Consider the following 22900-nt stretch of genomic DNA (forward strand, 5'->3'; position numbering starts at 1 on the left):
TGCTTCTGATAGCCCCAGATCACCAGCTGGCTATGGAACGCACGAGTCACCTGGTCTCGCACCTGTCAGACCTGGGTCTCACGGTAAACTGGAAGAGCGCTCCCTGGCCGTCACGCGAAACCACCTATCTGGGATTAGCGTTGGACTCAGGGAGGATGCTGGCTTCCGTCTCGGAGGAGCGGTGGCAGGGGTTAGAGGACCTTCTTGCCAGTTTTTCCCCGGGCCGGTCGGTGACAGTAGGTCAACTGCGTCGGCTCCTGGGCATCATGTCCTCTGCTCACCAGGTGGTGCCTCTGGGTCTGCTTTTTATGAGGAGACTCCAGTGTTGGCTTATTCGAGAGGGCCGGTTCCGCCGGCTGCGCCAACGGCACAGGTTAGTGGTCCCGGAGGGGGTGAGCTTGGACCTGGATCACTGGGCAGAGGCCAGCAGATCCAGGGTTGGGGTTCCCCTCGGACCCAGATCGGAGGAGGTGATTCTATTCACGGACGCATCCCTGGGAGGTTGGGGTGCGATCTGTGGCCACGGCACAATCAGAGGAGTATGGCCCGTGAGTCACAATGCGCACATCAACACGCTGGAGCTGGAGGCAGTGCTGTTGGCGGTGCGTCATTTCGCTCCTCTCCTACGACATCGACACATTCTGGTCAGGTCGGACAGTACCACAACGGTGGCGTATATCAACAGGCAGGGCGGGACGCGGTCGGCTGCGTGCCGTGCGTTAGCCTACGACCTGTGGAGTTGGGTGCATCAGAACGCGCAGTCCATTCGGGCAGTTCATGTGCCTGGCAGCCAGAACGAGGCAGCGGACATCATGTCACGCGGCGGGCCCAGCTGGGACAACTGGTCCCTCAATCCTCTTATCGTGGAGATGATCTGGGAGAGGTTCGGAGTGGCGCAGGTGGACTTGTTTGCGTCCAAGAGGAACGCCAAATGCGCACGATGGTATTCGCTCTGCCCGAGCGACAACCCGCCTATGGGATTGAATGCGCTGGGCATCGAGCCGTGGCCACGCGAGCTGCTCTATGCTTTTCACCCTCTGGGTCTGATACCGGCGGTGGTGGAACGGATCAGATGCACGGGCGCGTCGGTGATCCTGGTGGCTCCCAACAACCCAGGCGCGCCGTGGTTTCCGAACATGGTTTCCATGGTGCGCGCGCCACAGTTCCTCCTCCCGATGTGGCTGGACGCTCTGACGCAGGCAGACGGGATTATCCAACAGGAGCCCCCTCTAGCGGGGTTCCAACTGGCGGCCTGGCTTCTGAGAGGGCCAGGCTGAGAGAGGAGGGCTTTGATGAGGCCACGGGGGCCACTATACAAGCCGCGCGCGCTCCGAGCACATCGGCGCAGTATGACTCCAAGTGGAGAGTTTTTGCTAGGTGGTGCGTGGGAGAGGGCGTGGAACCTCTGTCTGCATACTTGGCCCACGTTGCGGGGTTCTTGGAATACAAGAGATCGACTGACAATTTAGCCTACGAATCGATCAAGGGGTACTTGGCAGCGATCTCAGCCTTTATGCCTAGGCTGGGTGGCGACACTGTCTTCTCTCACCCCCGTATGGTGGCGTTCCTCAAGGGGGTGAGGAACAGGCAGGGTGTTCGGAACGACCGCACGGCCACTTGGGATTTATCCCTGGTTCTGTCGGCGTTGTGTTCTGCGCCATTCGAGCCTTTGGAATCGGCTGACGTTAAGTGGCTGTCGGCCAAGGTGGCGCTCCTGCTGGCCCTGGTGTCTTTGGGTAGGGTCAGCGAACTGTGCGCGCTCTCCAATGAGGGCATCGAATTTGCCGCGGACAGTTCAAAGGTGATAGTCTACCCGAATCCGTCGTTTCGTCCGAAACGTGTCACCGCGCGTTACCAGCGGGTTCCATTGGTGTTGTCGGCCTTTTATCCCTCTCCCTCTTCGGAGGAGGAGAGGAGGCTCCATCTCTTCTGCCGGGTTCGTGCGCTACGGGTTTACCTGGAGTGCACTGGTCCTTTCAGAAAGACTAAACAGGTCCTTGTCTGCTACGGGGCGACGGGCAAGAAAGGAGAGACGCTGTCTAGCCAGAGGCTTTCTCATTGGATTTGCTCCGGGATCTCCCAAGCCTATGTGGGGGCTGGTAGAGAAGTACCCAGGTTTAAAGCGCACTCCACGAGGGGCACAGCCGCTTCGGTGGCTCTCTATGCTGGTGTGGCGATGGAGTCTATTATGTCAACGGCAATGTGGTCTTCGCCACATTCGTTCATTAATCATTACTTAACTGACCAGTCTGCTATGACAGTGACCGGTGCTGTGCTTGGCACAGCGAGGCGCACTGATGCGTAATGCGCTCCGGCCATACGCAAGTGTCTCCCGTCGGGAGCGCGGACGTTTGTACATAGTTCATTTAAAATAAAATGAAAAAAAAGAATATTATATATAGGCTATAGCCTATGTGTATATGTATATGGAAAGTTGGAACGGTTACCTTCCCTTTTCTCTTTTTTCCCGCCCCCTTATGCGAGCCTCCCCTCTACGATATACTAGCCGGCCAAAGGGGGGATTTGAGTACTGGGTGTGAGGTGTTGTTCCCCTGATTGTCCTCAGCGCGGGTGGCAGGCGAGGGGCATTAGTCCGCCGCTACTCCGTAGTTGGGGCAATATGTAAATACAGCACTACGGAGTAGCGATAATAGAACTCCTGGTTCTGTAGAGAACCTAGGTTCTATGAGCTACGGAGTAGTGCTATATTTTCCTGCTCGCCTGCTGAGGTCCCTTGAAGGAGGCTTTGGTGGGTCGAACTGACGAGTGATGTGGTGACGCATGTCAAGTGCAGTTGTGGGTGGGGCTTAGGGGATGCTGTCGCATGAGCGGTGAATTTCAGAGCCTAGCGTCGCCAGAGGCGAGGTCAGAGGGCAATATAAATATAGCACTACTCCGTAGCTCATAGAACCTAGGTTCTCTACAGAACCAGGAGTTACACACGGTATAATATAAAAATTAGCAACCATCAGCGTTTATTTTGTGAAGTCATCTTGTAGCTGTCTGTCCATTGCTGTTTCCATGTGCACCTATGGCTACCTGATCCAGAGATTTACAAAGTATTCAAAATTCAGAATGTGTTTTTAGCTGCAACCAGCAGCTCTATAGAGCATATGCAGTCATGTGACAGTTTGTCCTAGCAACCATTTATATCGCATAGCAACAGAACCGTCAGCCATATTGGTGTTTCATTGAAGCGGAGTTCAAAATTGAGAGAACACACAAAGCGTGACTCTCTGTACTCGTAGTAAATTATCTTACTGTAGAAGTGCTCTTAGCGAAATAAATTTGTTTAATAACAGAAATGGTTCTTTGCTTGATGGTTAATTGCAGTAACAAGAGTGGAAAAGCATCTTTAGACAATGAAAAAGTAAGTTTTTTCCGTATACCTCAAGTGATAAAAGACCAAGGAGAGTTCTTGGAAGAACTAACTTCCACCCAAAGACAAAGATGGCTTTCAACTATAAGCCGAGATGACATTACAGAGAAAAAGCTCGCTAACGACCGCACCAATCCTGCCAGCCCTATGCTTGTAACATAAAGATCCGCTTGCTCGCTCCCTTGCTTCCCCTTTATTAACTTGATATCCGATGCTGTCAAGTTGATACTAACAGTTGTGCATGCTTGCAGTAGACTATGATAATCCATGTCAAGATACTGTTTGTCAAATAAGTCAGGAATTGTTTGTATATGCCTAGTTTTTGGAACAAAGGACTCAGAGAAGGGGTGTACAACACTCAATATAATTGGTTTATTCTTGCACATACTAATTTTCTCAATTAGTATGTGCATTTGGAACAGTGAGAGTCTGTTTACTCTTTTCTGGTTCAGCAACATCTTGATGTTCCTTTAAGCCTGGTGTAAATTTAACTGTTTGAGTATCTTTCAATTTGCTAGCTGGTCGAACATTTATTTCTCTAACTTCTGCGTATGACACATCCTTAATGTTGGGAGACAAAATCCAAGAACATTTAGTTTGTGTACAGACCAACTTTCCCTTTATCCTGTTATGTTTCAACATAAAATAGGATTATCACCACATGTGAGCAACATTCGCCAAGACTGGCCATATATCAACAATGTGCACTCAGCACTGTTCCATCAGTTGTTGCAATCACCCAAACAGCAAATATGAGGATCATTTACTTTTTGCGAATGATGGACCTTTCCCAAAACAACAAAGTGACCCCCGACTATCTCCCCCATCACACTGCTGACAAAGCCAGACACCATTTGGTTATAAGCTTGAAGGCTACAGAAGGCCTTGAACTGATTCCGGGTATAAAAACTGGTTTCTAGAACCAAAAAAGTGACAAGATCCATCGATTCTATTGGTGATGGTCTATCTGGATCAATGTCCCTCTCACTTATTAAGAAAGGATTGATTCCAGCAATGGTGATTTTGTTCTTGTATCGCTGGAAAACAAGGTCTTGTAGCGACTTTGCATATTCGGGAAAAAGGAAGATCCTTCTTCTTTTCCTCTTCATCCATCCTCTGGCAAGCTGTTTGAAGAATACATTCTTTAAATCCGTTTATTGCGATTCAATGTATGCAGCGTCTAGCAGAATAATCAATATTACAGTGTAAACTATGATATGTGGAACACCAACATGGCGGCGGCCTCGATTTGAGATTAAGTTTGACGTCAGTGACGTCAGATGCATATGGTCTATAGCTCACTCTGTTGGTCGGTCGCTCAGTTGGTTGGTCGGTCCACAAAAATTTCCTCACCGAGGTTGTTACATGTGAATGCATACATACGTGGATGGATGTGCGTGCGTGGTCACAACTATTGACTAATGTAATGTAATGCAACTATTGCAAACTCGCGCTTGTTTATTTGTGATGGTATTCGATATTCAAGAGCTAGTTGAATAAAGCATAAGGGGAACTTGCATTCCAGGATTAATTTTACCTTGACAAAGCTTCACAAATGCTCTAATGAAAGTTATGTGGGGGTAGTTTTTAAGTTGTGATTTTGACTTTCATGTGTGTGTCAACAGCAGTGGCTGAGACAGTAAATAGTGCACTGGCTGTAATCACCCTAATGATTCCAAAATGTCCAGCATTTGTTTATCAGCCCTCCATTGTTCTTGGCTTATAAATTATCTGATGTCAAATTCAACTTAGGAAGAGATTTTGTTTGATTTTGGCCAAAGGGATGTGGTGCCACTCGCTACCTGCCTTCCCTTTGCCTGTGGTCGGGCAGAGATTGGTTTGAGATTAGGTTGCTCGGCACAGTCGGGAGACTGTTAGTCTCGCTATTGTCGCTGCTGCTGCCCATGTGTGAAACCCAGGGAGCATAAAATGTTACCCATGGTTATCATTTAAATTCACCTCTGGTCATTGTTATTAGAAAATGGAAAAATTGCCCTTCATAGATAGAAAGCCCCCCTGCTTATCTCTGAAACTGAAGATGTCACTTCAATCAAGGCTTTTACAGATTGGGTAAAAGCAACTGGGCATGACCAAAGGTTGCTTTGCTTCTTCCTCCTTTCTTTCCCAGTAATGAATTATTTGTTGGTGAGTCATGTCCAATGTTAGCAGGCCACTGTTTGGATTCTAAAGATTTCCTTTTCAAGGAGTGCATCCACTCTTTATTCAACATCCTTGCCGCTCTGATGGCCGAGCGGAATAAACCGCCGTTCTGGCAACCCGCTCGTCATGTGGCTGGGAGGTTCGTATCCCAGACTCGCCGTAACCAGTCACGGCCAGAGCGTCCACGGGGTAAGGCATTCATTAGGCCACCCTTACCTGATGGATAGTGGGTGTAGATCGGTGTAGTGTTCGGGGACTCGTCGTTCTCCAGCGACCCCTCTGGCCCACCCGGGCACCTGCAGCCAAGCAACTGAAAGCATTCTCCCTACGCCTCCTTCGCGGCCTGAAGGTGATGCGATCCATGCGAGGCTTCAGCGTGTAAAATAGCAAGAGCAGCCGACACGAGTTTGAAGGAAGCTGGTGTTACGACTATCTCCTTCCTGTGGAAACGTGAGCCAGGGGCGTTATTTGACAAGAGTTCCGGCCATATTCCATTGGGTTAATCGGGTGGGATAAGGGGAAAAACTAGAAATAATTTTTTTTTAAAAACAACATCCTTTAGAGCCCAAATGATTTTGCCTCTGTCCCCAAATACAAAATCAAGGGAACCCCAAAGAGCATGTTTGAACGTTACTGTCTCCTGTGTGTTATTGTGTCTGTGTCTTTTTGAATAGATTTTGGGATTATTTTATTAGTTTTTAAATCAATCCATCAGTCAATCCATCTTTTTAAACTCATCTAACAGAGATGCTTTTTAGTTATGTGTCTGGTAGATTGCTTATGGCCCAAATGCAGTGGAAACGATAATTGACACACATCATTTGACATACTTTATTTGATGCTTCTATGATGCACTACAGACCTCTGTATAAGTCATTCCCCGCAGCAGAAACCCACAAAAAAAACCCAAAAACAAACAGCTGTGTTTTGCTCACTGGGTCCGATGTTGACCATCCAAAATTGAGAAATGTTTGGTGTAGGAGCGTCATGGCAGCTAGAGGCACCAATTAACGTTTTTGGTGTGCATTCATCCATTTAAAACTATTGGTGTATGTCACATGTTTCTGTCTTTAGATCAGTGGTTTTCAATGTGGTCCTTGGGGACCCACAGTACTGCTGGTTTTCCATTCAGCCAGGTTATTCATTACATTCACCTGCTGTGCAAAGTCTGGAAAAAAAAACCTAATAAGATGTCTGGAACACCTGACACAATAGGTGAATGAATGTAATAAACTACCCGGCAGAATTGAAAACCAGCAGTTCTGGTGGCACTCGAGAATCTGATTGAACCCCCCCCCCCCTTTGGTCCTCTGGTAGTGACCTCTTAACTGTTGCAAGGGTCAAGGCTAAGAGGATTGGTGAGGCGTTCAGTCATTGTTGTCCCATCCTTTGAAACAGCGTCTATAGAACCTGATGTCAGTGGATATTGTTAAAGGGGTAAAAAAGACTTGTTTATTATTTCATTTTATTTTCCTTTTTTCCGTTGATATTGATTGTTGGTATGGGGCTAGGATGCTAGAACTGCTAGCCCATGCAGACTGACAGCTCCAATAACACCGAGGGCGGTCTGGTGGTGGCCTCACCTAGCATTTACTGTGTTTTTGGTGTCTTCATGTGGAGTGTGGGGAGGTGTGTCAAAGGTGTCTGGCTGGGAGAGCTGGCATTGGATTGGCTGGGGGAGCCTGGTCTGCTGTGTCTGGTGGGCCCAGGGACTACGGCCGTGGCTGGAGCTGTCTGACAGGACGTGAAAGCGCGGCAGGCTAAGCTAACTCTTAGCCCATGCAGACCGGCAGTTCCGACAGTCATCCTGACGTTCACTCTTTTGGACAGTGATTTTTTTTTCTCCATCCATCCATTTATTATCCAAACCACTTATCATGCTCTCAGGGTTGCGGGGATGCTGGAGCCTATCCCAGCAGTCATTGGGTGGCAGACGGGAGACACCCTGGACAGGCCGCCATATTATTTTTTTTTTGTAGTTTGCTATATGTGTTCTTGTAGTTTTTAATTGTGTTTTTGTCATAGGTTGCACTGCTGTGGGCTGGGGGAAACAACGTTTTGTTTCATTTCATTTACGCAACTACATGAAATGAAATGACAAATAAAGTGTTCCTGATTCCCGATTCCTGATTGCCATCATGATATATTCAACAAGAAAGTACATCTCCTTTATATTTTGGATTGACCTATTCCCAGCCTCTTGATGTGCTAACACAGTGGTTCCTGAACTTTTCCTGCAGGGCCGCCCTTTTGTAGATAAAAATATTTTCAAGCCCCCCTCCCCCTCCCCACAAGCACCACATAAACAAACTTGCTTGCAAACTCTTATAGAATTTATTTGAAACATAGTAATTAATACAGAAGTGTGACTCCGGTGAGTGACATCAAAAACTAAATAAGGAGCAAGTCACTTTTAGAGTGGACGCATTAAAAGTGACACTGCGGCTTGTATGTTTTAAATTTTTACTGTGTAACCACATTCATTTTGCTTTCAACAGATTTTCTCAAAATTGCTTCTCTGCACAAAAATAGCAAGTTTACCAACTCCCAGGGATTTTCACTGCAATAACTACTCTTCTAGTCCTGCACTCTTTCAGCGACTTGTGTGCGCTTGCTTTGTGCTACAGATCTTCTCAAATCAGAGATACACCTGTGAGACTGTCACGTGTCGCAAATTGTGGTCACTCACTCATTGTTGACCTGAGAGGGACATTTAGTAGGACGCACTCGCATCAGGCACCCCGTGGGTCTGGACGGTTTGGAGCTCATTAATTAGCCTTCTTCTGTGTTGTTTTACGGTGGTTGACATCCATAAATGTTGCATTACCTCAAACTGCTGGACTGTAACAACTTCGCAGTGCAAACTACTTTTTGTGTCCACCAAAGGTGATGTATATTTACCCCCTCCCCCCCTTTATAACTCTACGCCTTCCAGTTTGGGAACCACTGTTCTAACACTCAACTACGCTAAAAGTCCTTGACTTGACAGCAACTTTTTGGCTATGACATGCTTGCTACATAGGCTACTGCTCTATGACACCAGTTGGTAACATTTGAAACTATCTACTAATTGCTGACTCTCTTGTAAGTCACTTCGTGTCTGCTAAATGTGTAAATGTAAAATATAAACCAAGTAGTAAGGCAACATGCCGATGTTAGCCAACTAGACTCTCTGGGTAGACGAGTGAGAAGCCAGGGCGAGATGTTCTACTACAACACTGCCACCTCCAGTCTAACCCACACCACCATTGCTATGCTCTACATCTACACCCCTTTTTTCCACCCATTTCTAAATGTGAGTACGTGGAGACGGGCTCAAAATGAGCGTTTACTTACTGTTAAAAAAAAATCACAGGACATTTTATCACTGCTTTCACGGAAACTCTCTTGCTCTTGAGTGTATTCAGCCTCTTAAGGTCGGTCATGTTATTTGTTTTAATCTCTTTTACCCATCATTTTATCTATAACCGTGTTATTGTTCAATCTTTTCTTCTTGTGTTAAGCACATTATATATGAGATGTGTAAACAATGTTTGTTGTTGTTGTCATGTTGCCTTGAAAAAAGGAGCTTGCAGCAAAAAAAAAAAAAGGATTTTAAGGGAAGGTCCTATTCACACAATGTCTCGCATGCTGCTAAGTACTCCGTTTTTTATTATGGTGTATATTTAGAGGATTTTTGTCTTCACTGAGGCTCCACACATGTACATGATAGTAGTAGTAGATACCCAAAAACTTTTGTGTGCTCATATGACCATGCATGTGTATTTTTCTGTATGTTACATGTGTGTCCAGGTTTCTATATGTACATTGAGACGTCCAGGCCAAGAAAGGAGGGGGATCAGGCACGACTCATGAGTCCATTTTTCAACGTGGCCCCTAAGAACCCCTATGGTATCACCAATCCACCTGCCTACTGCTTTGGCTTCTTCTACCATATGTACGGGAAACACATTGGTAAGACATGCTCCTCATATAAATAACAACAATCCTCCAGTTGACTAGTAAGTTTTTGAGATACCATTTGATTGCATTTGTTTTACTCTGTTGTTTGCAGACAAAGGGTTTTTTTATGCATCCATTTTGAGATAATTACAGTTCATGTTTATTACTCAGTATTCAATAATTTTACCACTTAAGAAGAGGGTATGTGTCCTGGTTGCTGCACTAGTGCCTCCTCTGGTCGGTCGGGGTGCCTGTTCAGGGAGGAGGGGGAACTGGGGGGACTAGCGTGATCCTCCCACGCGCTACGTCCCCCTGGCGAAACGCCTCACTGTCAGGTGAAAAGAAGCAGCTGGTGACTCCACATGTATCAGAGGAGGTATGTGGTAGTCTACAGCCCTCCCCAGATCAGCAAAGGGGGTGGGGCAGCAACTAGGAAAGCTTGGAAAATAGGGTAATTGGCCAAGTACAATTGGGCATAAAAAGGGGGGAAAAACCCACAAAAAAAAACTCGCTCTGATTAAATTAATGATTCAGTTACAGCAATAGGCCTCTGGTACTCAGGTGGAAAAGTTAGCTTCAACTGAAACTCACATTGCTTTGACAAAGCATGGCTAAGTGTAGGAAGTGTATTTTCACCAGCATGCAACTTGACCCAGTTGATACAGAAACGCCACAGCAGGACTTCTTATAATTCTTTCGACATAAGAAAATATCACCTTCTAAAACATGTTGAAGTAACTTAAAAACAGTAAGCTGAAGAAAAATAAGGTATTATACTGTTAAAATGTGCTTTGTCAATTCCATGTTTGCAGTGCAGTCTGGCATTAAGAATTTATTTCATTTATTTTATTTTTTTGAGCAAGCTGTTGTTTGTGAGGCAGGAAATGCAATGATCACATGGGAGCTGGGAACGATCCAGCCTTTTTCCTGTAAGCGCCTGAGGTACAGGGCACATAGTGAGAATTCATAGGTGTAGGACTCATATGTATCCCATTTTTGAGGAACAAAAACCTCCCTGAAGATGTATTTAAAATGGAAGGAATCTCCCTCTCTCTATATGTATGTATGTATGTCGGTCTGTCCTTCAATTTTCTCTACAATCCTTCATCCGATTGACTTCACACATGGCAGATGTGTTGTTGAGAACCCAAGGCAGTGCTGTATCGAGTGTGAAGTTGTTCGGATGAGCGGTCGTGCCAAACGTATGGAAATGATGACATCACGCGTGTGATACAGACGTGATGATGTCACACGTGACGACATCATGGTTATAAATACCGCAGCTCAACTGTCCCCACACTCATAACTGCTTACAGTGTTTTCGAGCAATTCCCGAGAAAGCTGCAAGCAGCAATAGCAAAGGCCAAGCAATTGGCCCATTCCGAACAGGCACGTTTTGAACAGGCCCTGCACTAGTTAACAAAATTTCGGCATTAGCTCTTGATTTCTGGAACTAGATGATGTCACTGTGGGACAAATTAGTCAGAAACACTGGAAGTTGTTCGGCTTAGTGGTCATGCCAAACGTACTGACGTGGTGATGTCACGTGTGTAATACAGATGTGATGATGTCATGGGTATACACTACCGTTCAAAAGTTTGGGATCACCCAAACAATTCTGTGTTTTCCATGAAAAGTCACACTTATTCACCACCATATGTTGTGAAATGAATAGAAAATAGAGTCAAGACATTGACAAGGTTAGAAATAATGATTTGTATTTGAAATAAGATTTTTTTTACATCAAACTTTGCTTTCGTCAAAGAATCCTCCATTTGCAGCAATTACAGCATTGCAGACCTTTGGCATTCTAGCTGTTAATTTGTTGAGGTAATCTGGAGAAATTGCACCCCACGCTTCCAGAAGCAGCTCCCACAAGTTGGATTGGTTGGATGGGCACTTCTTTGAGCAGATTGAGTTTCTGGAGCATCACATTTGTGGGGTCAATTAAACGCTCAAAATGGCCAGAAAAAAAGAACTTTCATCTGAAACTCGACAGTCTATTCTTGTTCTTAGAAATGAAGGCTATTCCATGCGAGAAATTGCTAAGAAATTGAAGATTTCCTACACCGGTGTGTACTACTCCCTTCAGAGGACAGCACAAACAGGCTCTAACAGGTACTATTTAATGAAGATGCCAGTTGGGGACCTGTGAGGCGTCTGTTTCTCAAACTAGAGACTCTAATGTACTTATCTTCTTGCTCAGTTGTGCAACGCGGCCTCCCACTTCTTTTTCTACTCTGGTTAGAGCCTGTTTGTGCTGTCCTCTGAAGGGAGTAGTACACACCGGTGTAGGAAATCTTCAATTTCTTAGCAATTTCTCGCATGGAATAGCCTTCATTTCTAAGAACAAGAATAGACTGTCGAGTTTCAGATGAAAGTTCTCTTTTTCTGGCCATTTTGAGCGTTTAATTGACCCCACAAATGTGATGCTCCAGAAACTCAATCTGCTCAAAGAAGTGCCCATCCAACCAATCCAACTTGTGGGAGCTGCTTCTGGAAGCGTGGGGTGCAATTTCTCCAGATTACCTCAACAAATTAACAGCTAGAATGCCAAAGGTCTGCAATGCTGTAATTGCTGCAAATGGAGGATTCTTTGACGAAAGCAAAGTTTGATGTAAAAAAAATCTTATTTCAAATACAAATCATTATTTCTAACCTTGTCAATGTCTTGACTCTATTTTCTATTCATTTCACAACATATGGTGGTGAATAAGTGTGACTTTTCATGGAAAACACAAAATTGTTTGGGTGATCCCAAACTTTTGAACGGTAGTGTAGATACCGCAGCTCAACTGTCCCCATACCCAGATTACTGCTTGCAGCTTTCTCGAGCAGTTCCCAAGAAAGCTGCAAGCAGCAATACCAGAGGCCAAGCAATCGGACCTTTCCAAACAGGCACATTTTGAATGGGCACTGCATTATTCGACAACATTTCAGCATTAGCTCTCGATTTTCTGGAACTAGATGATGTCTCTGTGGAACAACTTTGTCTGGAGCACTTGAAAAGTGTGGCGCCATTTCCCCTCTGCCTGTGAAGAGGCACTCTGTGGTTAATGTTCTGCTCTAAGGCTTTCTTCACAGGGGACCCAATCAGTCAAACACAGGCACTCTCCGCCTTTGATAAAACGTGGTGTGTTCGGGTTTTGTGTGTGTGTGTGTGTGTGTGTGTGTGTGTGTGTGTGTGTGTGTGTGTGTGTGTGTGTGTGCATATTTGCTTGTGTGTGTAGGTCAGTGGTAAGCAAGATTAGATTTTTCCACAAAAAAGCAGGCCTCTTCTAGTGATCTCTTTTCTGCCTCAGATTCTTCCCTTGTCATTAATTACCACACAGTGTGTGTGTATGTGTGTGTGTGTGTGTGTGTGTGTGTGTGTTGGGGGGTGGTTCTTGGAGGCTTATTGCATCACCATTGCTTGTTAGACATGCAACTTGTTGCAAATATGTTTTAATTTGGTAGGTGCAAAAGCCGTGTATTAGGAAAAAAAATGACTTCAGTAGTGATTAGATGTCTTCCCCCCTCTTAGACGTCCTCATAAACTGACTGTTTTACTTTGCAAATTGTTAGATACTGTTAAACAGTGGATTTAATCAAGTTTTGTGGTCACTGGTAACAGGATAATGTGAAGGTGAAAACACATTCTACAAACTGATCTAAATTGACTTATAAATGTTGATCAGAAAAGATAGAACTGTGTAAGTATTATATTTTCAGCACTTTATATTAATTTCCTATTTCAAATGTATGTGATGGGTTTTTATGCAAATTTATGTGTCTGCATGTTTACACAATACTGCACTTTGAAGCCGTTTCACTGGCCTCTCCCCTGTTTGGGTCGTATCGCATTTTTGAGCAGCTTAGTAAATATAAATAAAAGAGAAACTGCAGCACTCCACTGGTTCATCTCACCCGTTAACAATGTGGGGTTTGACTTTGCTTTTAAATTAAGTTCTCATTATTTGAGAGCAGCACTGAGGCAGACTAGCAGGAGAACAGCTTTAGGCTGGGAAAGCTAAAAGGGTGTCTGTTGTACCATCAAACGACTGAAGGTACCAAATAGGGGAACTTTGCTGGCTTTCACTTTTTAGACAAAAGATATCAGCTTAACCCAGGGTTAGTCACAGGATTCGTGATCTGAGATCTAGACAGGCCGCAGCTTAGCTCGCTATTGCTGAGCGGACATGTGGAAGTGTCCAGGTTGAGGTGGTGGACCAAACATCTGGAGAGGGGGATGAGAAGGAGGAGGGCAAGGATTTGTGGATAGAGGAGTCGGAGGGGCACTCAGCGGGGAGATGAGAGCTCCTCCGGCTCCCTGCCGAGGTTGAGTAGGCCGTGACATTTCCAATTTGCTCAGATTGATCGCCAGCCAGACTCCCCCCTTCCCCTGCCCTTCCCGTCTGTGGTGAGGCCCGTGCCCAGACCGTGGCATGTAATGATGAATGGGCTAAATGTCAAGGGCTTGAGACCCGGCTCAGATACACCAGAGCCATGCTCCATTTAGTGTCCCACCTCTCCCGGCATGAGAGGAATTGTCGCTATAGTATAGGAAGTTTGTTTTTGATATTCCAGTTCAGTTTGTGATGACATTTTCAAACCGGAGATTAGCAAAAGCCATGCTAATGTTTCCAATTAAAGGAAAATTTCGCCAGTGGTTTTGTGTATGTATAATCAGTCCTGATGAGTAATGTACTCGAAGCAAGAAAATCTACATACTATATTGATTACTACATAACTATATTGATGGAGAAATCAATGTTCTCCTGCTCACAGTCTTTCCCACAGCATGTACACGTACCAGAATGTATTGCACTTAAGCTTCTTTGTCCATCCATCCATCCATCCATTATCCAAACCGCTTATCCCAATTGGGGTCGCAGGATGCTAAAGCCTATCCCAGCAGTCATTGGGCGGCAGGCGGGGAGACACCCTGAACAGGCCGCCAGTCCATCACAGGGCCGACACATTCACAACTAGGGACAATTTAGTATGGCTGATTCACCTGACCTACATGACTTTGGACTGTGGGAGGAAACCGAAGAACCCGGAGGAAACCCATGCAGACACGGAGAGAACATAAAAACGCCACACAGAGGACGACCTGGGATGACCCCCACAAGGTTGGACAACCCCGGGGTTCAAACCCAGGACCTTCTTGCTGTGAGGCGTCTGCTTCTGTGTCTTCGTCCATAAAATCCTTTGCACTAGTGTTGTGGGATGACATGTCCACCCTTGCAGACGTAGTTTAGTCGAGAGAATGAGTTTGTTTTTTGAATGGCATGTTTAGAGTAGATTAGAGTATTAGAAACCCTGCTAGGCTGTAGTTTCACTGCCACCCCAGAGATGCAGAAATGATTGGGAACAACTGCAGGTGTTTTTCTTATGCTATCCCTGTCACAGGCACACAGAGATAAGGTTGAAAATTGACAAATTTTCACTTTAATATGTTTGTGTAGATTCGTATCGTCCAGGAATATACCATTTCAAAACAAAGTTAGACGAGACATAGGGCTGTCACTAGATTTGAAAAAAGAAATTCCACCTTTTTCTCACCGATTGAACTTGCCCAATTACTCCACTCTTCCAAGCTGTTCCACCCCCTCTGCTAATCTGGGGAGGAGGGCTGCAGACTACCACATGCCTCTTACGATACATGTGGAGTCACCAGCCACTTCTTTTCACCTGACAGTGAGGAGTTTCGCCAGGGGGACGTAGGGCATAGGAGGATCACGCTATTCCCCCCAGTTCCCCCCCACCCCCAAACAGTTGCCCCAACTGACCAGAGGAGGTGCTAGTGCAGCGACCAGGACACATACCCTCATCCGGCTTCCCACCCGCAGACACAGCCAATTGTGTCTGTAGGGATGCCCAACCAACCCGGAGGTAACATGGGGATTCGAACTAGCGATCCCTGTGTTGGTAAGCAACGGAATAAACCGCCATGCTACCCGGACCCCCCAAAATTGTTTGAAAATGGATTGAAAATCTTTCACCGTTCATCCAATCTACCTTGACTGACCAGCGTACAGTCTTACTTCCGAGTTAATGTTAATTAATGTTGCTCAATAAATGAATGCGTGCATACACATATTACTACTGACCTCTCCTACCGTATTTGTTTTTTGTTTTTTTTCCCCAAATATGCTAATAGTAATCTTAGTCATCTGACATAGTTGAGGCTTGCATTGGAATTAAATCTGTGGGTCATAGAACCTATGGAATTGGAAGAATCCCCTCCTAAAAGGTGCTCGTTGAGACTTTGATGTTCTGTGAGATGGTGCTCTCGAGGTGAGTCACAGTCAAGTTGTGGCATGGTAGCGCTGGGGGCCCAAATCAGTCAATAAGCAGTCTCGCCCACACACTAATGAAAACAGTGGCACAGTCTCAAAGAGACTCCTCCATAGCTTGCTAGTGGGGGATACCTGGGACAAGGTCACACTTAATTACTGAAGCACACTTCAAAGTTTGCCTTTGGAGCCTGTGTCGCATTTGTTTACAGGATTAAGTCCTCTAACATGGTACACAAAGTAAGTCTGTTTTAAGTCGGACCTGCTGAGAAGCAATGAAGTCAATACCTTCATTAGCTAGAAGGGTGGCACAGAGCTTCAGTACCTCTCTCCTTCCATTTAAATGAAAGTGTCCAGTCCCACTTTTCTGTACTTCAATCCTTTTCATTTCAACTGTGTCTGCCACTGGTGGTTTTTAAAATAGTGCCCCCCAAGGAATTTACATGAGCCAGCTTTGCTTAGGATGTAGTAACACTGACATAACCACCTACAGCGCAGTGAGTTGAAAGAAAATGCCAGCCACCCAGCTCAGCAAGATTCCTTCCTCATACATGGTAAAGCATTTCAACAGGAGATGAAACCGCAGGTCATGCTCTGTACGAGGGCTCATTCCTCACTCCAGATTGTGCTGTCGTTGGGGAAAGCATATACTGTGCTGATGAGGGGATGGAAACAGGGGCGTATTGCTCTCCCTCTCTCCTGTATGGAGATACATTCAAAGTGCCCTGTACAGTAATGAGGCTCCTCGCTGAGCCAAAAATGCATCAAAAGCAAGGTAGCAATCTTAGACACAGCTCCATCTTTGCCTGCCAGGCATTCCTGTGAAAGTGCCTCTTCCCCTTCTTGAGAATTACCCCTCCCTTTGACATCAGAGCAGTGGTCCTGCTGAGCTGAGGAAGTACCTTGCTATGGTGCCAGCATTAAATGAATGTAGGTTGCTGGCCTGCTGCTATGAGGCTACTGGTCTGTCTCTCTCTCTCTCTCTCTCTCTCTCTCTCTCTCTCTCTCTCTCTCTCTCTCTCTCTCTCTCTCTCTCTCTCTCTCTCTCTCTCTCTCTCTCTCTCTTGTGTGGCAACTGTAATACCAACACAAACACAATTGGTTCCACAGGAATTTCCCATTATGTGCTGTGTAGTGGAGGTTAAAGGGTGGTTACAGTCAGTGTCATCATCTGACAGTCTGATATCAAAGCCCAGGGCCGGCCAAACAAGCCGACTCACCAAGGGGAGAGTCTTCACTTCTGACCTGCTACAGTCTACCCTGCCTCACGACTTCAGTTTTGCTGCCTAGGGCTCAAATTGATGCAACACCGGGGTTGCCCTAAAAATGAAATTTAAATGTGTCCGAAAAACACTGAAAGAGTGGTTGCTGCATTTTATTGTAGGCAGGGTTTCAACCAGTAACATGCCATGCCACATTAAGGAAACTTCAGGTGAGAGGAAAGAGAGATGGATGATACAGGAATAGTCTGAAAAGCTCTGAAGTACTGTAAAGGCAATGCACGGGGGATGTATTTACATTAAGCAAGCATTCTTGTCACTTACCACCTGTTGGGGAAATTTTAACTTCATCACATTGAGCATGGGAATAATTTATCGTCACTTCCAGACCCCCAAATTAATAAATGCATCAATTCTTATGACCTGCTTTTAACCTTTGCTACTGCTTCAGCTCTGCCTTGAATGCAGAGGAATACATGAATTAGGAATGCAGGCGATAGAGATGAATATTAAGTTTAAGATGTTTAAACATATCTGATAGGTCTCCTCGATATCCGTGTAACTTCCCCTTTTAAACTGGTCTGGGCTCTGAAGGTTTGTTGAGGAAAGTCACATGATTGTTTTAGTGTTGTTTTTTAACAGTTTCTAGATGGATACGCTGGATGGAGTATTTCTGGTCAGGAAATGTCCTAATGTACCACATTGTTCAATGTTTTTGAGTGCCAGATGTATAAATATGTAATCATATTTATGGCAAGTGTGTTTGTGTGTTGTGTTCACTTATGTACGTTTGAATTTGAGAATATAGTGTGCGTAAAAGAGTGTGTGTGTGCGTATCTCACCACATTTATGTAAAGTGATGCGTTCCTGTACCAGCTTCTCTTATCTAACGGTCTCCCCTTGTCCACTGCAGGGACTTTGAATGCCTTTCTGAAACAGAAGGGTCAGACAGCCTCAGAGAGTCCTGTGTGGTCACTGAGCGGTAACCAAGGTGACCGCTGGAAGCAGGCCAAAGTCAGCATTCATCCAACAGCATCCTTCCAGGTTAGATGGAAAACCATAGCTAGCATCCCCCTTCAGCAATCCAACACATGACAGCTTTCCCTCGTTTGCCTCTTTCTTTCCCCAAGTTCGTAGTTTTTATGCAGTCTTGAATCCCAGGAGATACATGTAGCTGTAGCACATCATAAACCATGGAATTAAGCAGTGTGGAGTGTGTAGATAATATTTATTGGACGAGCAATAGCGCTGAAACTGTGCCATCACAAAACCTTGAACTTTGTACTTTGTTTTAAGTACTGCAACAATATCATGCAACAGGTTTGTGGGTTTGGTGGTGGAAAATCATCTTTTTGGCCTAAAACCGGTCTCCTCTTTGGTCACAGTTTTTGTGGGTTGCAGAACAAAAAAACATTTGATTGGATTTTTTTTTTTGGATTTTTTTTTTTATCCACATTCATTCAAAACACTTGCCACATGCTGGTTTGTGTGAGCAATTAAAAGGAAACAATGATGACGTTTTAGCATTATCTCTATAAACATATTGCAGGAATAACACTCCATTAGCAGCCATAATACTGAGTAGTCTTCTGTGCATCTCTGAAACACAATCAAAAGTGTTTCCGCCTCTGACATCACTGGAGGTCAAACCCTAAATGCAAAAAAAAAAAAAATAGTTCCTATTGTGCAGATAGGCTGTATTGTGTAAGAAAATGTGCATATAAATGTTACATTATACAGCTGTGTATAGCATTGTTACTTGCATTTTCTTATATATTTTCATGTGGCACTGCTATTTGCACTCTTATACAATGCAGCCTATTGGCAAACCAAGAAGTAAGTGCTCACATTCATTCACACTTTTCTGCACAATCGCGGCTGTATTTCAGAGAGACACAGAAGACTGGCCAGTATTATGAATGCTAATGCAGTGTTATCCATACAACATCTATAGAAAGTTAATGTTGAAATTGTGATCATTTTCTTTATACTAAGTGCTGATATGTTTTCATTTTTACATTTTATCCCTTGTGATATTGGGGATGAATAAGTGGAGGAAAAACACTCTTTCTTGCCCCTTAAAGGTTGTTATAGAAGGCATCCGGGGCCCTGGCATTGAGGGGGACATTGCCATTGATGACGTCACACTGGAGGAAGGGGAGTGTCGAGACCCGCCACCCAGTAAGTACCACATCCGTCCCAGCCACCACATTTCTATTGATCCCTGTTCTCTCCATTCCCTCTTATGTAAACTCTAGGTGGGTGTACTGTGCCACCTCGGTGGGCAAAAGTTGAAATTCATGGCGTTTATAGCTGACTTTAGACAGTTTCCAATGTTGAACTACCACCTCAGGTGGCAGAGCTGGGGGGGATGGGGGGCACAGTTGCCATAGCAACAGGGCTGTAATCACATGAGCGATAGTCAAACCGGCCGAGTGGAGCACTGTAATTGCGCTGCGGGAACAAACAGAAGGCGAAAATAGAAAACAGGACACAGAAAATGGTCTGCAATTGACAAGGTGATCTTGGCAGGTAGCGAAAGGCTGTTCTCTTACCGTGATTTGATTTAAATCCGCCGCCTATTTATAGTCTAAAGTGCAACATTTTACAGACACATTTTTAACTTAGCCATTCCTTTAACATCCCCTAGATAAGACAATCCTGTTTTCCATCTTTGGTCTTCTTCATGGAAGATCAAACAGCGAAGGAAAGTTATTATACTTGATCCATCAGAAACAAGTCCATGTTGTTCAGCCTATTATTTTGCTTATTTGAAGGACTATATTTGATTTTTATCATTGAGGTGACAAAAGCACACTGATGGTAACTAATGCTGAAATTACTGATGATGAATTAGATGTTCAGTTTTCAATTACCTTCCACATTTGGATCCATTATGATTCTACAACATTACTTCATTTGGAGTGAAGGAGTGGTCGCCAAGGTTGAGCATAGAGTCATCTCATGAATTATGCAATTCAATCTCACACAATGAATCTTACATGACTCCATGTGATGTAAGAGATAAATGTGGAAAATTGTCCCTTTTCCCCTGGTCATGCTTAAGAAGAATGTGCTAAATCCAGCTGCTTAAAATGTGCGTACATGTGGTCACACAGTCATTTAAAAATGCAGCATGTGCGACCATTTGGTATTGGGAGTAAAACATACTGCCTTTTGATAGTCTCCTACACCTTGTGGATAATTGTCACCCGTTTACAATCATAAATCTTGCCTCATCACCCACTAAGAAATGTTTGCTGACTCTTAACCACAATACAAGGACACATTTGGTCAGACTACCTCCTTTGTTAAAACCTGACACATGAAATACCCTGCCTACCAATATTAGATAATGAAATAAAAGTAACTTAGAGGAAATCACTCATGCAATGAATTGGTTGGGAATTGTGATAGTTCCACAGTACCTTTTTATTGTGCAAAAATTCAACATGTTGGTACAATTTTAATGCTTTTTCCTTATTCTGTCTTCCTCTTTTTCTTTCTTCCCACTGCGGTCTGTGGCCCGAGCACAATAGATGAAAAATAGCTGAAAGCTAACTAGGGCACTGTTGTCGTCCGCAATCCCTTCCCATTAAATGAATGAATAAATACATCCGATCTCCATTTGTTCCTCTGTTTATTCTTGTTTGTGCTGGGGGAAAAAATTTTTAATTTATTTTTGATTTGGAGAAAATAGCAATTTTCACACAAGTGATGCTATTTTTTTTGTCCTTTACTCCACTCTATTCAGATCTCAGATCAGTGGCTCCACCCGCCTCCTCCCATATATGGCTGCTGTGCGTCACCTTGGTGATGACCCTCCTGGAGGGTCAAAGGTGACCCCCCTGTCCGTCGTCTTGGGAGGCGAACAGTCAGACCCAGCGTCTGTGAAACCAGTACCCTCGGCATCCTATCACCAAAGATTCATACATTCTGAAAGCGGCGAGGGGGCCCACAGTGGACCACAGAGGGACAAAAAAAAGAAAAAAAATCCACAAAAGCGAGAAAAAATAGTGACAAAAAAGTTACACAAAAAGTAATAAGGACGACGCGCTAATTTTTTTAAAGAGACCTCTTTTCCAGAAGAGACTCCCCGGCACAGGACTTTGAACATATTTAGGAGCACAAAGGCAGGTGGGAGACCGACTGGCCTGGACTTTGGTGAGCGAGTTCACAAGCGTCGAGGGAGGACCATTTGTAAAGCACAAGAACAATTTTGCCAGTCTTGAAAAATTTCTTTGGAAGGTGGGGGAAAAGCAGACACTGGTTAAAAAAAGAAAAAAAAACTTTTTGATGAGGAAATACTTTCCCCCTGCTTACACAAACACGTGGAACCAGACCCGTTTCTCCATTTGTCTTTAGCTTCATTTAACCCGCATCAGATCCCAATCACCAACACTTGTTTTTCGCTCGAGTCCAGCGTCACACCCCACCTTGGCATTTTCTTTATCTGCTTTGGTGCTGTACTGTAGGGAAAAGGAGAGTAAGAACACGCCCGGCTCTGTAATGCTTATTCCCCTTGCCCCTTTAGCTGCCTACGTATCGTTTAACACTGTGCTCACGAGTCTAAGTGGCCAACTGAAGGTGTGATGACAGAGGAGAACTGCAGGGAGGAATTAGTGTAGGCGTAGATAGTGCAACAGGCAGACGGAGAGATGTTTCCGGGAGGGGGGAGGAGAATTGGGGGGGGGTATATATCTGCTGACGGAAGAAAGCAATTGAGCACGGACGAAGGGGGAAGAACAGGCAAGAGAGTAGACAGGAGGATGGATGTGAGAGATCTTTGCAGAGATGTGATGTGATGCGATGCGAGTGCGCCCTGACTGGAGTGTGCAGTCAACGGGCCCGCCTGTGGAAGAGAAGCCACTTCACTTTCTGCCATGAAACAAAGTGCCTTCAGATTACAAACTGAATCGTGAGCCTGGGTGTTAATAAACATCACACGTGTCCTCGTTGATGTTTCCTCTGTCACTGATGGGCTATTTTCTACGTGTTTCTTTTGCCCCACAAGTGCTGACGGGAAGGCATGCTTGTTCAGAGGGGATTGCAGTATACCTGGATCTAGCTCCCGATTACGAGAGCTGCTTGGGTGTGGGTGTGGGTGTGTGTGTGTGTGTGTGTGTGTGTGTGTGTGTGTGTGTGTGTGTGTGTGTGTGTGTGTGTGTGTGTGTGTGTGTGTGTGTGTGTTTAGTTTGATGTGCCAACCAGACAGTGCTGGCAGAGCCCTGAGCAAGGGGATGGAAAACAATGGTATGAAAACGATGGCAACGAAGTGAGGCTCTGGATTTTTTTTTTCTTCAGAAAGACAGTTTGTTTAAGATCATACAGGTGGATAAAGACACTCACCGACTGATCACCTCGCTCTCTTTCCCCATAATTTTCCTTCCCTGCGGTCTGACATTTTCTAACAAAAGAACAGTAGCTTAATAAAACATTGCGTTGTACAGGGAGGAGGGAAGGACTTCGGGACTGCAGGCTCGACGTTAAATTGATATGCGTCACCCCCCCTCACCTCCGCCATTTATATGGAACAGTATGAAAATAAAAGATCATAATGATAATAATAGTCATGATATTTTATTACTCTAGCGAGAATGTTTCTCTGCTTTTACACAAACTGTGAAGATTGACTGTGGACGATCTACCTGAGACCACAACCTTAACCAGCTGGGTTTTTAAAAAAAATGTATTGTAAAAAATAGAAAACGAGAAAATGAACAATTCCCTACATTGTTGGTTATGGAGAAAAAAAAAAAGAAAAAAAAAACGTTTTGAGGACTTGTGTCTTGTTTCTTATTTTTCTGTTGAAGATGACTTTTAACTTGCTTTCTCTTCTTGTTGTCTCCCTTGCATTGCTGAAGTATCAAAACTGAAGAAAGCATTAAGAAGTAAACGTGTAATTTGGGTAACTGTAT

At 44.7% G+C, this 22900-nt stretch overlaps 1 protein-coding gene across 1 annotated transcript in view; it reads left to right on the top strand.

Annotated features, from left to right (window-relative positions):
- LOC130124836 (MAM domain-containing glycosylphosphatidylinositol anchor protein 2-like) overlaps positions 1-20825 on the top strand; it is a 199167-nt gene extending 178342 nt beyond the window's left edge. Inside the window, exons 15-18 of the mRNA XM_056294184.1 lie at positions 9332-9493; positions 17896-18026; positions 19067-19163; positions 20737-20825. Of these exons, the coding sequence (XP_056150159.1) occupies positions 9332-9493; positions 17896-18026; positions 19067-19163; positions 20737-20825 (479 nt within the window). The remainder of the gene's footprint in view (positions 1-9331; positions 9494-17895; positions 18027-19066; positions 19164-20736) is intronic.
- The last annotated feature ends 2075 nt before the right edge of the window (positions 20826-22900 follow it).

This window comes from Lampris incognitus, chromosome 15 (assembly GCF_029633865.1).
Source record: "Lampris incognitus isolate fLamInc1 chromosome 15, fLamInc1.hap2, whole genome shotgun sequence".
In the NCBI taxonomy this organism is placed as follows: Eukaryota; Metazoa; Chordata; class Actinopteri; order Lampriformes; family Lampridae; genus Lampris; species Lampris incognitus.